Genomic DNA, 16,315 nt, shown 5'->3' with positions numbered 1-16,315 from the left:
CCTCTGCCCTGTTGGTGAGCTTGTGGGGTCCTCTCCAGCCACCAGAACCCCACACCACTCCATCCTCTCACACTGTCCCTTTTTATTTACTTTTCTTGGTTTCCATCACAAACGACACAGCCTTCTCTACTTGGAGAAAAAGACGTCACTTTTGCATGATGACTGTCGTCTAGGCTTCTGGGAAGAGCTTGGGAAAATTGGTCTGGGACCAGAAGTGTACAGAATGAAGATGAAAAACTTGTCCTGTTTTTTCATGTGTTAAAATGATGATGAGGCTGACTTTTGACAGAGATCTGTGCCAGACTGAAGCCTTTTAACTGTTGGCTGTATTTGATGGGAGCCTTTTAAAAAAACAAGTGACATTTCCAATTGGTAGTAAAAAGAGAATAATCTCATAATATGCAAAAGGCACTTATGCTGGTAGAGAGTGTTCTTTTGTACAGTATATTTACTTTATTAAAAATATAAAGGGATGTGTAGGATGAAATAGTCTAGAACTGAAAACATAAAATTAAAATTCAATTGGAATGCAGGTTGGGGGAAATTATTACAGAGAGGTTTTTTCCTTATATAAAAAATACATAACAAGAACAAAAGGAAAACTGATTTGTCTTGGAAATATTTATTACTTAAACTCAATTAGATACCCTTTTTGGGTATTTATGCTGCTTCCAAGACCCTTGCTTTTGTAGGTTTTGGCCTTCTTAAAGGATAACTGCTTCCTAACTTGCTTTTAATGAGGTTGACATTAAGCTTTTTTCCCTATTTTATGTCCTTTAGCTTTAGTCAGGGAATTTTGGGCTAGTCTCCAAGTGGAAGTACCCCAGATGCATCACTCAGTCATGTCTGACTCTTTGTGACCCCATGGACTGTAGCCCACCAGGCTCCTATGTCCATGGAATTCTCCCTAATAGTGGGGAGTAGGTTGCCATTTCCCTCTAGTGGGGAGGAGCACAAATGAACATTTTAAAAAAATGTGCTTTGTGGCTCTCCAAAATGTAAGTATTTTTTCATTGTTTTAATAGCAGTAACGTGGTTCATTGAAATCCTTATGGTATCTTTCTCTTAAATATTTTGGCTCATTTACATTAGTACGTTCAATTACTAATCTCAACTAAGAATAACATGACAGAGACTATGGGTATTGCCAATTCTAGAGCAAAAATTTATAGCCCCAAGATCCTAGCTCAGACTTTATAGAGTGCAACACTCGGAGAGAGAGAAGGAGGGCAAGTGCAAGGGGGACACCCACACGTGCACACAAGAAAGTTAGTTTTGAAAAAACGTTAGGCTGTATATGTGAGATCCTTGGTTGAGTTTTTCTTTCAGTGCTTTGAAAAAGTTATCCCACAGCCTTCTGGCCTCCGTTGTTTCTGGTAGGAAGTCAACTGTGTGTGACCGTATCTGACTCCCGCAGTGAGTGAGCTGGGGTGACGGGATCCAGTGTCTGTGCTGGGGTAGAGCATCACTCTACGAGTAGGAACTGGGTAGAAGAAAGGAGCCCCCAGTTTCAGATGTGCTTGCCTGGAATAAAGAATTTGCAGCACAGAGCTGGAGGGGATGAGAAACGCTGGTGGCCTGCACCTCCAGAGCAGAAACCAGGGCCCTAGACTGAGACCTGGGGAGGGAAGAGGGGGTACTGTCTTTTTGGGGACACCTACTGGGAGTAGACACTCTGAATTGGGAGAAGGGTGTAGGAGGGAAGCAAGCTGTGGTTCGGATGCCACAGACTGGCTGGTCTTTCCAAGATCTAGTAGATTTTTTTGAATAAATGCTTCTCCATATGCTGTATGACATTAGGAGAATTTCCAGAAACTGTCAGTGTTTTGTTTTTATAATTTTCACCAGTCATTGGGGAGAGGGTTTGCTGAGCTCGTCACATAGCCAGTTCAGAAGTGAGCCCCTCTCCCTCCCCCCAACCACCAAGATAATTAGTTTTAACTTCCAAAGCAAAAGTTCTGGGAGCCAGAACATTTTTAACCAAGACTGTATGGTAACTAGTGTGTAGTTGGAAATTTAGTGTTACTGAACCTTAACACATACGGTCTTCCTATAATCAAATTGTTCAGAGTAGTATTTTAAGTGAGATAAATATTTCTAGAGGATAATTCTAAAACAGCTGAAAATTTGTATGGCTGTAAATTAGAGAAATAATAAAGCAGGAAATATGTCAAAGTCTTTTTGCCTTTTAAGTATGTATCTGAAAGCATTACTAAGTTTAGGAGATGCATTTATCTTTGTTTTATTGTTGTTGTTGTGTAGGTTTTGTCAGGTTTTTAGAAGGCTATTATATTGTGTTAATAACCAAAAGGAGGAAGATGGCAGATATTGGAGGTCATGCGATATATAAGATTGAAGATACAAATATGATCTATATACCCAATGATTCTGTACGGATTAGTCATCCTGATGAAGCTAGGTATGTACTGGTGGTAACTGCTATTTTTTTGATCTGTAGACCAATTGGAAAGCAAAACATAATCAATAGATTATAAATGTTAAAATGTAAATACTGGCTCAGAATGTTACAGCTTTTGTTCAAGCGCTATTGAAGCCCATGCATTATGATAATTGATTTGGGCAAAAATCAATAATGGCTGCTAAAACCATTACGTGAGAGGTTATTGTTGACATACTGTACTTCATGAATACCTCAACATACTGTACTTCATGAATATTTTATTATTTACGAAGAGAAAAAAATGACAAACATACTTAACCAAATGATCAAACTTGGCATCACCAATAATGAGACAAAACTGACATTATTTGCCTCTTAATATGAAGCAGTGGGAAGGACACCAATAGCCAGTGTAGTTTTCTTACTAAAACTATTTAAATTGAATCTAAGTATGATAAAAATATTTAAACTGGATCTAAGCATGAGTAAAATAATCAGACAAATCCATATGTGGGACTTTCTGTAAGACAACTGGCCCAGACCCTTCAGGAAGTCAGTGTCGTGAAATACAGGAAGAGCCAGAGAGTTCGATTTTAGAATAAACATGACAAAGGGCAGCACTTGGATTTCTGCTGGATCCTGGATTAGAATATGTACACAGTGTGCACACACACACAGGCGCAGAGCTGTAAAGGACTTTACTGGAATGGTTTTATATGAACTATATACTAGGGGGTATTGGATCAGTATTAAATTTTGAGTGTATAGTGACATTGTGGTTATTTAGGAGATTGTCCTTGTTCATAATAGATACATAATATTAAGATATATAATATTTAGGATTGTCATCATGTCTGCTTCTTACTGTAAATGGTGTAGAAAAATAAAATGTACTTGTGTATTTAAAGAGAGAGAATGTATGTATGTGTAAGGAGAAATATTTAACAGTGAATTCAGGTGAAGGACATACTGCTATTCATTATACTATTTCCCCCCCCCCCAATTTTTCTATGCATTTCAAAAGCTTCAGAAAGTTTTTTGGGGAAATTATTGGAACCTTGGATATATGGGGAAAGACTGTTAATAAATTGATAGAGAAAATGCTAGAATTGGTTTGATATTATAAAAACTCAAAATGGAACAAAGTTAGGCACGTTTATGAGTTTTTAGGGAAGATAGCAGCTTAGACTTTAATTACACTTTGTACCTTTATAGTGTTGTTCTAGAACATGAACCAGAATTTAAAGGTGATATGGTTTTCTTGCTTAAAACCTTCTTAGATAGTGGTTTTCTGGGACTTTGTGACCTGTCTTTGATGTTTGGAGTGGGGTAAAAAAATAAGTGTGTTTCAGACAAGAGGAAGTAGAGCTTACCAGATAAAGTTGAATTTTGTCTTACACTAACTGAAAACATTATATCTCATGTAGTTTACAGTCATATTTTCCCAGTTTTATTGAGATAAAATTGACGTATACCACTGTGTAAGTTTAAGATGTTCAGCATAATGATTTGACTTATGTATATTGTGAAATGACGACCACAATAGGTGTAGTTAGCATCCATCATCTCATAAAGACACAACAAAAAGAAGAACATTTTTTTTTCCTGTGGTGAGAACTTTTAGGATCTATTCTCTTAACTTTCATATGTATCATAGCAGCGGTAACTGTAGTCATCATATTGTTAACTGTAGTAATCATTTTTTTTAAGGTATCTACGAATATTCCAAAATGTGGACCTATCCAGCAATTTTTACTTTAGGTAAGTTTGAGCTTAGTTTTGTTCCTATCAGTCTCTTAAATGTTTATATTATTTCCTGCAGGGTAAAAACAGAATCAGAGGACACAGTAGTACTTTGATTTTTTTTTTTTTTAAATAGCCAAATCTTTTCATCTGAAATAATATAAATAGAAGTATTCTTCCTTTTAAAAGTCTAATTTTTGAAATTTTGAATGGATAAATTAAATGGTAATTATTCTTACTATGAAAAATCATCTTTTCATTATGATTTTAAAGAAATACTTTTATTTTGTCATTTTTTTTGAGTTTGAGCATATTTACTTCTGAAGTTTTCAATATTATCATCATCTCTGGAACAGGAAACTGTAAAATTCCTGCATCCTTTATTCAAATGAGAGTGGCAATAATAATTTAAAATTATATACTGATCTTTTATTTTTTACAGAAGAGCAAATTAAAGATTGAAGAAATTAAATTACTTACTCCTGTAGGACTGGCAAGAAGCACTCTATTAAAAATAATTATTGCCAGTTCTCAAATATACATTTTCATCTAGCACACCAAATAGAAAATGTCATAGGATATTAAATCTAGAGATTAACACATAAACACACAGTTGTTGAATTAATTAAGGGTCAAACTATAAAACATTAACAAAACAAATATTGAAAGTCATGTCTATTTCTGCAGATTTTTAAAAATTTTTATTGGAGTATGGTTGATCTACAGTGCTGTGTTAGTTAGTTGCTGCTGTACAGCGACGTGAGTCAGCTCTTGGGGGGAGGAGATATATGTATCTATTCTGTTTTTTTTAAGATTCTTTTCCCATATAGGCCCTTACAGAGAATTAGTCACAGATACAGAAAACAAACTTATGTTGCCAAGGTTAAGTGAGGAGAGGAATAAATTGGGAGATTGGAATTGACATACACACACTATTATATGTAAAATAGACAACTAATAAGGACTTACTATATATAGCACAGGGATCTCTACTCAAGATACTGTAATGGCTTATTTTATAATTTTGAATTACAAAAATTAAATCTGCATTAAGTCTAGGGGGATTCAGGGTTGGGGGGAACACGTGTATACCTGCGGTTGATTCATGTTGATATATGGCAAGAACCATCACAATATTGTAAAGTAATTATCCTCCAATTAAAATAAATAAATTTTTTAAAAGTTTATATACAGAGTTGTAACTGTTTCACAGTTTTCAGTTAACAATCTAGTAAAAATTAGGTAAAAATAAACTTAAGGAGAACTGTTGTAGTACCAACATATTGTTGTTGGCATTGTAAATTAATAATATTCCTGGAGAGGAATGTAACATCAAGTATGTATGAAAATATATCTGAAGAAAATAAATCAGGAGGGAGAATATTAGTCCCTGTTTGTAAAGGCACTAGCTTTACAAATAGCTTCTCTATCATGGCCCAAACAAGCAAACCAACCAATGCAGGGACAACTCAAATATGGTGAATTGAAAAATAAGCAAGTAAATTATAGCAGAGTATCCTGAGAGAGCGTTATACCATCACTGAAGTGACCAATATGTAGGCCAGATAGATAGCAAGTTATTGTGCTGCATGGAAAATTCTGTCACTTACAGTGTTCGAAGTAAAATGAAGAACACAAAATAGCATATATCAATGGGCTGGAGTCATAGGACTAAGAGGACCCAGGGTGTTGTAGCTGTTGGCATTATGTACTGCTAGGGTGCTTTGCATTATTTTAAATTTATTTTTAAACTGTTAATATAGTTAAACATTTATTTATTTATGAAATAAAAATATATCTACTAGGTAGAGTGGATTATGTCTTCATTGATGTGAAACTGAAGAAAATTAATTTAGCAATAGTATAGTGAAGGGCTTCTAAAGAATGATTTTCGCTTCCATGAATGTTTAATGAAAGTATATTTCCATTGTATTTGTCTCCATCATTTGCTTTTCAGCCATCATTGCTTAATTGTTTATAGTCTCTCTGAGGTATTACTGAAGCTCAGTGGAGCTGAGCTGTTAGAAGTGATTTCTCCTTCATGTTTTTCAAGTTCATCTGCATTCTCCTACTGAGTTCTTATCAAGTTATTCCATAAGTAAAAAATATGAGGTTAAAGACTTTAAAAAAGGTTATATTACATTCTTAAGATTCAGCTAGGATAAATCAGTTGTTTTGAATAGGAAAAGCTGATTGCTAAAAGTAAAAGCCCAGTTTCTCGCCCCGCCCCCAACTTTGTTGATATATTACTGACATCTGTAAGTTTAAGTTGTACAATGTGATGATTAGATACATGGATGTATTGCAGAATGATCACCACAGTGTTAGTTAACACCATCCCATCACATAGCTGTGATTTTGTGTGTGGTACTGATAACACTTGATTTACTCCCTTAACACATTTCAAGCATATACTTCAGTATTGTTAATTACAGTTACCATGCTGTACATTAGATACCCAGATCTTATTTATCTTATGGCTAAGAGTTTGTACTCTTTGGCTGATAGTTCTCCATTTCCCCCAGCCACTGGCAACTACTATTTTTTTTAATATACCCTACATTTTATTTATCTGTTCCTTTGTTAAGTTATTAATCTGTTCATTTGTGGTTGTTGCCACATCTGGGTATTTTGATTAATTCTGCAGTGAGCATGGGGGTGCAGATAGCTCTTTGTGATGGTGATCTTTTTTCTCTTGGATATGTACCCAGGAATGGGATTTCTGGATCAAATGGTAGTTCTGTTTTTAATTTTTTAGAAACTGCTATTTTATTTTCCATAATGGCTACACCAATTTATGTTCCCACCAGCAGTGCAAAGAGTTCTCTTTTCTCTACATCCTTGCCAATCCTGCTGTTTCTTGTTTTATAGTAGCCATTCTAATAGGTATGAAGTGGTACCTCATTGTTGTCTTGATTTGCATTTCCCAATGTGATGATGAGTATCTTTTCATGCATTTATTGGCCATTTGAATGTCTTCTTTGGGGAAATGTCTATTCAAGTCGTTTGCCCATTTTAAAATTGGATTATTTGTTTGTCGTTGAGTTGTATGAGTTTATTATGTATTTTGGCTGTCAATCCATGAACAGTTAGATGGTTTGCAAGTATTTTCTCCCATTCAAAAAGTTGCCTTTTTATTTTGCTCACTCACTCTTTTTCTGTGCAAAGCTTTTTATTTTGATGTTTCATTAGTTTGTTTTTTATTTTGTTGCTTGTACTTTTGGTATCATGTCCAAAAATAATCTTTGTGAAGACCAATGTCAAGGAGCTTTTCCCTGTGTTTTCTTTTATTAGTTTATAGTTTCAGGTCTTACATTTAAGTCTTTAATCCATTTTGAGTGAATTTTTGTGAGTGGTGTAAGACAGGGGTCCAGTTTCATTCTTCTGCAGGTGGTTGTCCAGTTTTCCTAACACATTTATTGAAGAGACTATCCTTTCTCCATTTGTCTTTTTGGAAAAGTGGTTGTCAGTCACTCAGTCGTGTCCAACTCTTTGAGACCCCCTGGACTGTAGCCTGCCAGGCTACACCGTTGATGGAATTCTCCATTCTTGGAAGAGGCGGCCATTTCCTTCTCCAGGGGATCTTTCTGACCCAGGGATCAAACCTGGGTCTCCTGCATTGTATTGCAGGTAGATTCTTTACTGTCTGAGCCACCAGGGAAGCCCATTCTTTCTCCATTCGTCTTTTTGGCTCCCTGGTCAAATATTAGTTAACTGTATCTGAGTGGTTTTATTTTGGGGCTCTCAATTCTGTTCCATTGGTCTAGGTGTCTTTTTTTTTTATCTCGGTAACATGCCGTTTTGATGCTGTAACTTTGTAATGACGTTTGAAATCAGGAAGTTTGATGCCTCCAGCTTTGTTCTTCTTTCTTAAGATTGCTTTGACTATTAGGAGTCTTATGTGGTTCCATACAAATTTTAGAATTGTTTTTTTCTATTCCTGTGGAAAATGTAATTGGGATTTTGATACAGATTGTATTGAATTTGTAGATGTCTTTGGGTAGTATGGTTATTTACACAGTATTAATTCTTCTGTTTCATGAACACTGGGCTTCCACTGTGGCTCAGCTAGTAAAGAATCCGTCTGCAATGTGGGAGACCTGGGTTTGATCCCTGGGTTGGGAAGATCCCCTGGAGAAGGGAAAGGCTACCCATTCTAGTATTCTGGCCTGGAGAATTTGGGTCACAAAGAGTTGGACACGACTGAGCGACTCTCACTCACTCTGTGAACACTGGATATCTTTCCATTTATTTGTGTCTTATTCGTTTATTTTCTTCATATCTTATAATTTTCAGTATACAGATCTTTTACCTCTTTGGTTAAATTTATTCCTAAGGTTTTTTTATGCTCTTGTATATGGGATTGAGAAACCAACTTCTTAATATAGTTTTTATCTCTCTGAGATCAGATGCTAATAAAATTAATGGCTCTATCAAGCAAATGTGGTACATTTAAATTTAACAGATTAAATAAAAATCAACTTGAAATTATATTAATAAACTAAAGAAGAAATAGAAATGTGTGAGAATCTCTGAAGTTGTAACCATTTTAAGGTATGACTGAAATACTTTCAAATTTGTATAACTTAAAAAATTCTAGATACTGTCTGAAATTCTATGCTAAAAATATATAGCTATATACTTATAAAAGTTGTTGATTTTGTGCAAATTTTATTTGCACAGACTGTTATAATTTTTTTAATGACATGCTTCTCAAACATGTTTCACTGTAGTGGCTTCTGTTATTTGCTTATTCTTATTTTATTACTAAATAAGTTGTGGTGCCACCATTAGTAATCAATATAATTATTTTCACTTATAGGTAAACTAGAGAACAGACCTTGTATAATACTATTAGAGTGGATATTATAGCATTTTTAATAGTCCATTCAGACACATATAAAAGTGTGACTTTGTTATATAAGACTATGAAGTTAGATTAATTTCAGTGTGAATCACAAAGGGCATATGCAAATCAGTGAATGTAGGTTACCAACATTTTATTGTGTATTTCTACTTATGCAAATGCCTAAGTCATGTAATGATTTTTAAATTTCCAATTATATTCATGATTTACTATGTTTAAGGTGCTTATTTGAACATTGCTTTCGTTGTTGGTGCTAACTAACTCAGTTCATAATTAGGTGCTAACTAATTTAGTTCATAGGTTTTAATTCCTTCTGGGAGCCAAGATTATGAAATATGTTTTGCTTTTCTAATTCTTATTAAGCTTTCTCTTCTCAGTTACAGCTATGATTTGTCCCACTCACTTCAATATAATCTCACAGTCTTGCGAATGCCCCTGGAGATGTTAAAGTCAGAAACCACCCAGACTCGCCAGGAGAGTTTCGACATCTTTGAAGATGAAGGATTGATTACACAGGGTGGAAACGGTAGGTGGTTTTCAGCACATCCAATATATGTTAATGTGACATCTATGAAACGGCATCTCATTAAATTCACTCACATTTCCTTCATATTTCTCCTTTCCTATTTGCTCTTTGTCCTTTCATGAAGTTGCTTCAGATATATGAACTTAACGAATTCATTTTTATAGAGATCATGGTGGTGGTTTAGTCGCTAAGCAGTGTCCGACTCTTGTGACCCCATGGACTGTAGCCTGCCAGGCCCCTCTGTCCATGGGATTCTCCAGGCAAGAATACCTGAGTGGCTTGTCATTTCCTTCTCCAGGGGATCTTCCTGACCCAGGAATTGAACCCAGGTCTCCTGCATTGCAGACAGATTGTTTACTGCCTGAGCTATGAGGGAAGTCCAGAGATCATACATTACCAAATTGATTTCATTTGTGGGCAAGCCAGAAAATTGTATGCTGATGTTTTCTAGCAAAAATATCATGCACCTTTTATGGAATACATTCAACTTTAGTCTTTGGCTGGAGAATTTTCTTTTTAAATATTGAAGAATACACACCACCACCTATTTTTCTTCATAGAGACCAATTGTGTATGAGTTGAATTGTAGAACAGAGTTACCCTGGGTTGCTTGTTGCAGCCTAGACATTTATGTATCATATCTCTAATCCTCATAAAAAACTACTCAGTAGATATAATGCTGCTTTCAAATAAATAAAGGTTAAGTAGGAAGCCAAGACCTAGAGGTTAAGATCACAAGGCCAGTGTCCAGAGGAACCCTTGCAGGAGGTCAGAGGCTGTTCTGACTTTGATTGGTCTCAGCTTGACCCACCTGTCCCTCCCACACCCTGCTTCTGTCAGTACTGTTGTGGGGTTACTGCAGGACCTGTGTGTGACTAGTCTAGGGTGACCCTGGGGATCTGAGACTAACCAGCACACAGCAGAATGGATACCTTTATCCCTAGATTTAGGGATTGGTCTAGCACTCTAAAGCCAGAGACATTGCCAGAGCGAATGTTGTGAAGGAATTGCTTCAAATGTAAAGTTAAGACAGTTTAGCTAAATTGGCCTTACTGTGGAGACAAAAAGTCAGTAGTGTCTTTGGGTCCCTTCCTCAGTGCCACTTCTGTGACAGTGATGAAGATGTGGGTGCAGAGGTCGAAGGTAAGTTCCAGAAGGTCTGTCCTTGCAGGACACTCAGGAAGAGGCTGTGCTCTGTTAGCCTTTTGCCAGAAGCTCTGGTCCACTCTAAGAAGACTGAGACTTACTTCAACTGAATGCCATCTCTGTTAATTGCCTTTGACTCTTGTTCATTTATTAGATTGACTATCACTTGAGCTAAAGCCAAACCCAGTGCACCCTCCCTACCCCAAAACATCTAGATCACAGAAATTTGCTGTGGTTCAGACATCTGAACTCTAATCTGTGCCACTCGAGGCAGGTGGAGGGTAAGATAACATGTACCTGAATATTTGTCACATCATTTCTTCTAAATATTGTGCTTAGTAATAGAAAAGCTAAAAGCATTAGTAAATATGCACTGTGTGTCATCTCCCATATGAATCTGAATATCTGTACTGAGACCTGAATTAAGACTCCAAAAGCCGCCTAACTTTTTGCTATCAGTCGAGCAGTTCTACTTGATAGATATGAATAAACTGTGTATTAGGTTTTTATGACTGCCATAAGAAATTTCCACAAACTCAGTGACTTAAAACTATACACATTTATTATCTTACAGAAGTCAAAAGTCCAAAAGAGATCTTGGTGGACTAAAGTTAGAGTGTTGGTAAGGCTGCGTATCTTTCTTGAGACCCTAAGGAAAAAGCCATTTCCTTACCCTTTCCATCTTCGCAGCCAGCAACGGCTGCTGAGGATTGCCCACGTGACATCACTCTGACACTCAGTCCTGTTTCCCTCTGTCACTCACAATGCCCACGTGGTTACAGTGGGCCCACTTGGACAGTTCAGAATAGTCTGCCCATCTTAATTAGCAACCTTAATTCCATCTGCAGCTTTAATTTCTCCTTGCCACGTGACATAACTTACTCATGGGTTCTGGTGATTAGAACACAGATATTTTTTCTGTGGGGAAGGGACGCATTATCCTCCTACTACACAGGGGAAAACTGATAGGAAAGAGAAAGAGAGGGCAAAAGTTGTCTGGGTAGGTAGAAAAGGAAAATAATATATTTTTTAAAAAGTCTCTGATGTGTCAGGCAGCATGTTAGTCACTTTGCATATATTATGTTTTTTTAAAATCTGAATTATATCTCTGAGGTGAGTGGTATCATCATTTTACAGTTTAGAAAATTGAGGTTCTGAGATGTTATGTAACTTGCCAAAGGTCACAGAGCTGGTAAGTGACAAGGACAGGACTCCTATCCATTATTCATGCTCAGTGTAATGTCTTTGAAGGGGCAGAGAAGGCTTACTTTTTATAAATAAAACCAAAGGGTATTTGTCATAGTATATATAAACACTCTTAACATACATGTTTTGAGAAGAAAAATAGTATTGATTGTCTCTAAGCAGAACTGTTACAATCTTTTAAGCCATTATTTTATACTTGTTTCTTATTTTATACTTTATACAAGGTTTGTAAAACTTACTGATATTTAGTAAATTTATTTGGATATCCTGAAATGATGCTTGATGAAATTAATTTTGTCATATCAAAAAAGCTTGATAGAATAATAACTACCACTTATGGAATTATGAGTAAGACGCGAGACTTGTTCTGAGCATTTCATGTGCATTGTCAACTTGCCTTTACAACAATCACATGAAAGGGGCACCAATGAGCAAACGGGGCACTGAGAGTAAGTGACCCTCTTGGTCACACCTGTCACACTGCTGGTGAGGCAGAGCTCAGACGTGGACCCAGGCGCTGTGATACCAGAGCCATGCTGCTAGTCACTGCTCCTGCTGTCTGTCAGCCTTATCCATGTATTTGTGTGTGTGTCCTTAATTTCCCAGTTGTTTGCTTTTCTCTAGGTTAAAAACTCTCACACATCAGAAAATGTGTTCTTTGTTTAACTTTGTACAGAATCAGCACAGTGTTCTGGGCAATGACATGAGTTATATCCACTGAAAACAGCAGTGATATTTATCAGACATTTTGAAATTAAAAAACAAAAGTTTAAGAACTTAAAAATGAATTGAATGTCAACCAATTTCCTTATATTCCTGATACCGACTCTTATTTTTTCAGGTGTATTTGGGATCTCTAGTGAGCCTTACATGAAGTATGTGTGGAACGGCGAACTTCTAGATATAATTAAAAACACTGTCCATCGTGACTGGCTGCTATACATTATTCATGGATTCTGTGGGCAGTCAAGTATCCTTTTTTAAAACATTAAGATACATATTATTAAATTTATGCTATACCAATTTGTAGAAAGCTATGTATGAATTATAAGATCATTACAATTATCTGTACATCCAGCAGATAATTATAATTATGCATTCTGTGTGGTTGAAATACAAAGAGGGATACAGATCTATTATGTCTACAGACAGGTAAATAACAAGGAAGAAAATGCTCTGTGCACAGAAGGTGCTGTAGGTAGTAAGTGTCATTCTTACCTATGAGCAGGAGCAGAATCGCTAACAGGAGGGGAGGATGAGCTCAGGCTCGTAGGAAGAGTTGAACTTGGCTTGACTTGATCAAGAAGCAGGCCTCGGCAGTGAGACTGGGGGTTGGGGAAGCATCGTGAGTGTAGAGATGGAAAAGTTCATGGGAGTGTACTTGTGGTTTCTGTATAAAATGCCTGGTAGGTGCAATGGAGTGAGAAGGAGATGGGTTAAGGGGGAGTCAGACTGCCAATCACTAGATTACTTTGGTGGTCAGATGAAGGACTTTGGGTTTGGTGCTAGAATTTTTGAAAGTTTTTTTCAAGAGGGTAACATACAAATCAGTACTTAGGAAGCTTGGGTGGGTAACCATTTTCAAAGTGTGTTGGTCACTCCATCAGGTCCCACTATTTGTGACCCCATGGACTGTAGCCCTCCAGGCTCCTCTGTCCATGGAATTCTCCAGGCAGGATTGGAGTGGATTGCCATTTCCTCCTGCAGGGTATCTTCCCAACCTAGGGATCAAACCTGGGTCTCCTGCATTGCTGGTAGATTCTTTACCATCTGATCCACCCTAGACCAAGGGACATGCATTAGGACAAGATTGCAGTGGTTCAGGCGTAATGAAGATCTGGATTGTGAAGAGTCATAATAGATTAAATAGATATAGATTGAGCTTGGTGTTAAGCTGGTAAATCAATCTTATAAATACCTTTTGTCATTTTATTTGATTTCTAGCTATATTGAATGTGTTTTTATGAGGCTTAAGACGGCAATGTCTACTTTTTAGAGGTGGTGGTAAGTTTTTTCCTGCCCGTTTTAGAGATCCTGAAGAACATTTGTGCACCTAGCATGCTTTCTGGTTGACATTCTTCCCTGTGTCTTAGGTTTGTTAGAAACCTAGAGTGAACACTTTAAAGGAGTGGTTGTTTTGAGACCACCGAGTGGATGAATGTAATTAATAAATAGTGTGCTTTCTTGCACCAGAACATTTGACAGCAGTGGAGTCAGGGAGCCAAAGGGTAGAGTTGGAGAGGTTGGCCTTGGAGAGGATCTGTTTTGCCTCCTTTGTGGCAAGTGAGGGTGAGGAGAGAGGCTCGATGAAGATGCAGAGGACTTCTGGAATGAAGACGGTGAGATTTATGTGTTACATGTAAAATGGCTCATTACCTTATACTCATTTTCAGCCAGTGAGTGGTGTTATCTGCTTGATCATTCACTGAATAATGAGATTTGGCCCCGAATTACTATATATTTTTCCAAGAGTAGAATCAACCTGGAAAAAACACATGGTTTCCACCACCAAGGACTCTAAAGAGAAGGTGCTACAGTTTCTAAGGGCAGTTTCTAAAAAGTAATTCTAAACTGTCTTTTATTTCTCAAGAGCTAACTCAGGGCCTGGCATGTATTAAGTACAATAAATGGGTGTTTCTTTAAAGTAGTAAATAGCACCATAGATTACAATTTTAAAGCTCATTAGTTGAAATGATGAATCCAGTCTCCCAGTTAACAAGCATTTAATGAATTCTGGAATCTATATGATGATAACAGTCATTGCTATTTATTGAACGTTTGCTACAAGCCAGGCACACATTGCACAGGTTACCTAAGCCAGTCTTCCCAACCACCTAATAGAATTGGTTACTTTTATTTTTTTTTGCACTTACACCATTTGACAGAAGATGAAACTGAGGCTCAGAAAGTTAACTAAAGTGATAATATTAACAAACTTTATTTTGGTTAAACAGTTCCCAGGGTTCAGTTTTGCAGTTGGGTGACAAATTTGGGTGCTCTCACAGTACTATACTAACTCCGTTCCCTCAGAAGTAGCTATTGCTTCATAATTTAAACACCTTGTTAAAGGAGAGGTGCTCACTTTGATAGGTGTATGGTCTCTGAAGACAAAGAAGGATTAGTTGTACCTTTTACATTCTTGCCTGGCTGCAAGCAGGGACCACAGGTCTTCCCTTAACCAATAACCCTACATCTGGTTACCATTTCCTCTGACATTCATGGAAAGCACTCGTTAGTGAGGTTCAGTTTTGCCTTAATACCTGCATACTTCGAAAGAGCAGTTAGACCCAGTGCTGTTCCATTTCTTGGGTGGAGCTTTTTGGTGTTCTTTAACCTACTGGACAAAATATATTTAAGGTAGAATGATTCTCTTGGTTGGGCATGATGGTCATGAATGCTAAACAGCTTTAACTAGATTTCTAAGAGCTGTTGATCTATGGACGGCCTGTGTATGTCACTTTAATAGCTAGAAGATCCAGTAAGTTCGCTGGGACCCGTTTTCTCAAAAGAGGTGCAAACTGTGAGGTAAGATTGCTGCTAGCAATATAACTTTTTATTTCAGCTCTGGTGACAGATAAAGCAAAGTGGAATTTCAGAAAGTTGAATTTCTTAGTTTGGGACATTATCAAGAGAATAATGAATTCTCTAGAGTCTCTGAAACTTGTGAGGAATATGACTAATGTACAGATGTTCTGAAAAATAGCTATCTTAGCATTATGCAATGCCTTAGGGAGTTATGAAATGTCTAATGTTTTGGAGGATGAGCCATTTCTGTAATAGATTTAAAAATGCAGTACATATTTAGTGAAGAGACTAAAATAGCAAAGCACCTCCACCCAAGGAATATGCTCCTCCCAAGGGGAGCGCTCTTTGGAAAAGCATCCTTGATGAGAAAACTGAGTAAAGCAAGGCCTGGAAACCCTTTACTCACTTCTCTCTGCTTTAGTTTGGCTCAAGACAGACTTCTTCTGCTCATCCCTAGAAAAAAAACAACATATTCATCTGTTCTGCCTTTGGTCATGTAGCGTGTTTTGAGTGTTTTGTCTCTTTCTGCAACAGACAACTGGAGTCTTACACAGATGTGTGATCGAGTAGATATACTGAGCGAGACACTGGGTTTTGATCCTGCCTTAATATAGCAACATTCATTCTTAAAATCATATCAACAATGAACATAGTTATAACTGTCGCTTTAAGAAAAAAAGATATACTGATCTGAATGCAGAGTTCCAAAGAATAGCAAGGAGAAATAAGAAAGCCTTCATAAGTGAACAATGCAAAGAAATAGAGGAAAACAATAGAATTGGAAAAACTAGAGATCTCTTCAAGAAAATTAGAGATACCAAGGGAGAATTTCATGCAAAGATATGCACAATAAAGGATAGAAATGGTATGGACCTAACAGAAGCAGAAGATATTAAGAAGA

The 16,315-nt window shown here is 36.9% G+C and overlaps 1 protein-coding gene across 4 annotated transcripts in view; it reads left to right on the top strand.

Moving 5' to 3' along the window:
- Positions 1–16,315, top strand: part of FIG4 (FIG4 phosphoinositide 5-phosphatase) — a 165,743-nt gene that overhangs the window by 50,381 nt on the left and 99,047 nt on the right. For all 4 annotated transcript variants that reach the window (XR_014064459.1, XM_081526720.1, XM_081526721.1 and 1 more), the window contains 5 exons: positions 2,263–2,419; positions 4,112–4,162; positions 9,389–9,537; positions 12,731–12,859; positions 15,314–15,414. Coding sequence is in view for 3 of the 4 variants with exons in the window: in XM_081526720.1 (XP_081382846.1) it covers positions 2,263–2,419; positions 4,112–4,162; positions 9,389–9,537; positions 12,731–12,859; positions 15,314–15,414 (587 nt within the window). In the remaining variant the exon portion in view is untranslated. The remainder of the gene's footprint in view (positions 1–2,262; positions 2,420–4,111; positions 4,163–9,388; positions 9,538–12,730; positions 12,860–15,313; positions 15,415–16,315) is intronic.

The sequence above is a fragment of the Giraffa tippelskirchi genome, chromosome 9 (genome assembly GCF_054371585.1).
Source record: "Giraffa tippelskirchi isolate mGirTip1 chromosome 9, T2T-mGirTip1v1.2.pri, whole genome shotgun sequence".
Classification (NCBI taxonomy): domain Eukaryota; kingdom Metazoa; phylum Chordata; class Mammalia; order Artiodactyla; family Giraffidae; genus Giraffa; species Giraffa tippelskirchi.
Note: the sequence above shows the minus strand (reverse complement) of the source record. Positions and strands in the feature narration are given on the sequence as shown.